The sequence below is a fragment of the Pinus tabuliformis genome, chromosome X (assembly GCF_031772625.1).
Source record: "Pinus tabuliformis cultivar Carrire ecotype Pingquan chromosome X, CPIR1, whole genome shotgun sequence".
Lineage (NCBI taxonomy): Eukaryota > Viridiplantae > Streptophyta > Pinopsida > Pinales > Pinaceae > Pinus > Pinus tabuliformis.
Genome location: NC_142308.1, coordinates 665,810,584 through 665,813,563, shown reverse-complemented (window position 1 = coordinate 665,813,563; position 2,980 = coordinate 665,810,584). Strand labels below are relative to the sequence as shown.

The window sequence follows — 2,980 nt, the reverse complement described above, 5'->3', positions numbered from 1 at the left end:
TTTTCATGTATGAAAGTAGCTATAATATGACCTACAATTACCATATATGTATTTTAATGGATCTTAAGGAATGAAAACTATTAAATATGTTATTTTATCTTCTTAGAAGTCTAATAAAAATGGTTGTGATTATTAAAAAATGGAAGAACCATGATACAAGGTTGTATCACCATGGACCCATTAAAATGCTAATCTTAGCTGAGTTAGAAATATTAAACATTTTGTGGGAGTATTTTTTTCAAGTGCATATGGACTAAACGTAGATATAGGGCTTCATCACCAAAAGGAATTTTTGAGTCACCTACCCTAAAGGATGCAAACCATTGCAAATGTATATAATTCCTGATCGTTAAAAAAGAAGAGTTAAAGTTTAAAAAACAAGCTCTAATTAAAATATGGTAGGTGGGGTCCCTTATCCCTTGGTGTAATAAGGAGATAAATTTGCAATTTTGCCTTATTTTTGTTGCTATTAGAAATTTCATATTGCTTGTATGTATAATGTGTGATTGCAACACAACAATAAAGGTGGTAAGTTGAAAAAATGTCCTTCCAAACGAAGATATAATATTATCATCATAAATTAAATTGTTTACATGACTATTTCAACATTCAACAATATGAAAAACTTATGTTAGAAACTCCATGAAGTCGCAGTGTTTCCATTAAGCAAATGTATTATTAGAAATGGTAGTTTATACTTCAATTTTTATTTTTATTTTTTCCATTTGTAATGCGTTTGATGATGAAGAGACTCTTATGATGAATATGAATAACATGAGTTCAGGACATTAAGGCTCAAATGTTCAAATGGATTTGAATCCATTCTTTGAAATTTTTAAAAAGGGATCATGAGGAAAAAGGCTTGGTGATTAATCCATCAACAATTATTACCGCATCATGTTGATTATAAAATACTCAAACTCCAACCTTATCATATAACAAGGTGTATTATTTACCCATCAACAATTATTACCACATCATGTTGATTATGAAATACTCAAACTCCAATCTTATCATATAATAAGGCACATTATCTTCCAAACTTACGTGATATTGTAAATTATAATTCTTGACTCTTGGTGTTTAGCACATTGAAAGGGTAATGAAACATGCTTGTTTGATAATAGCTCAAACCCTGAATATATGGTAAAGTCTCAAGAATAATACAATGCCTGTGGCACAAATAAATTTATACATGATATATATTGTAATGGCAGTGATGTTTTTGTTTTTTACATGATATTTTAAAACTCAAAATAATATGACAACATTTAATTTTCTATTAAAAAAAATATCCATATACTTTGATATGTTGAAGAATGCCCTAAAAACTGCTTCTGCTTGGCTAAGAGCTCGTCTTCCTCGGACGTAAGGAAACAGGTTAACGGCCCAAGACCCAAAGGCATCTGGCAGGAGTGAAAGCCTGCTCCCTTACGGACCACCAGCGGGTTATTTCAGGTGGCGTGGTTTTCCTTGATAACAGTGATGTGTCAACTGACATTCGCGGATAGCAGCCAGAGATGGCTGTCCTCACTGTTGGTTTGACAAACTGAGTTTGATAGGTTTTTCCACCTTTTGAAAATAAAAAAAAAATGTTGAAGAATGTAACTAGTTTCAATCTCCATGATTGTTATTTAACTCATCTCATTATGTAATTATTATGTATCCATAAAAAAGAAAAAATAAGAAAGAAAATGATTTTTGTAAAGCATAAGTTTCATGCTCACTGGTTCCCAAGTAGTGTCCTATGGCTGCAGATCTATCGTTTTGGCACTGCCCAAATTGGCCGCATTGAAGGCGTGGGACTGGGGAACCAAGCCGCTAACTGCACTGCCCACTTGCCACACATGATTGACAGTAGTTTTATTTGAAGGAAGCGCGAGTGTTGCAAATATTGAGATCTGACCACTGTTCTCGATGATGACACTCATGTCGCTCACTGTGATGCTAATACTAGAGGGCTGCGGAGGATTTTGATCCTTGATATTGTAAGTACCAACTACCGCTGATCCATTGGAATGCTTGAAGGCAATCAGAGCCTGTGTGCCAACCATTTGTGCACCCGTTGGGTTTATACCCCAAGCTACCCACCCAGCAGAGGCCGCAGGAGTGGCTCTGAAGCCAATAGCGATTGACCCATTCGCGATTGACCCATTTGCAGGAAAATAAGTCCATGCCAGAGTAGCATTTAATGTAGGCAAACTATTGCAACGAGTAAACGTTTTGGTCCCGTTCGTGCTCTGTAACGATGTACTGCAATTCTGTGCCGATGCTTGCCAAGCCAATATCACCACCAAAGTAAAACCCAACAGTGCTGAATAAGTACCCATGTTTGCAAAATCGATCAAATTCTCAGCAGCAGCAAACTCAAACGCATAAATATGCTTTGGGGGTTAGAAGCAAACAAGCTTTAAATGAATAGTAAATCAGGCTCTGAAACTCAAACTGGTGGCCAAATGGGTTTGATTCCAGAGGAAGCCTGAGATTATGTAACACAGGCAAACTGGTATTGTAGGAGAAGAGGAGGCGTGGGTCGCAATAAATAATGAAAGCCTTAGAGCCAATTGTGAGGAAATGTGTGAGGATTGAATTGGCGTGTGCAGGTGGGAGAGATCGGGTCGCAGACAACGCATTCGATCGTTGATCGAAGCTCCCATATTGACAAATTCGAAATGGAGATTGTTTTTAATGTTTCTCAAGTCGTTTGGGATTTATTTTTATTTTTTATGCTTGATTTGTGGCTTCAAAATGGAGATTGTTTTTAATGTTTGTTAAGTTGTTTTTATTTTTCATGTTTCATGTGTGGCTAGAGGATGTTAAAGTTATCTTGAATCTTATGTGGTTTGGATCATACCAATTCTAAACTGACTAGATTTTTTAGTATTTATTTTTCACAAAGCATAACCGCACAAGCACAAGGTACAACCACCTCAATAAAACTTATTCTCAAAGAGTTATGCTAATCAGACTTGACAAAAAA

General features: G+C 35.8%; 1 protein-coding gene across 1 annotated transcript; it reads right to left on the bottom strand.

The window, feature by feature from the left end:
* Positions 1 to 1,732: 1,732 nt before the first annotated feature.
* LOC149141727 (auxin-induced in root cultures protein 12-like) lies at positions 1,733 to 2,488 on the bottom strand. The gene has a single exon (XM_089452967.1). It carries the CDS (start codon positions 2,328 to 2,330, stop codon positions 1,746 to 1,748), a length of 585 nt encoding a protein of 194 aa, XP_089309093.1. The 5' UTR covers positions 2,331 to 2,488; the 3' UTR covers positions 1,733 to 1,745.
* Positions 2,489 to 2,980: the final 492 nt, after the last annotated feature.

Coding starts and splice junctions, on each gene's coding strand:
- LOC149141727 (XM_089452967.1), bottom strand. CDS start 2,330: ATGGGTACTTATTCAGCACTGTTGGGTTTTACTTTGGTGGTGATATTG.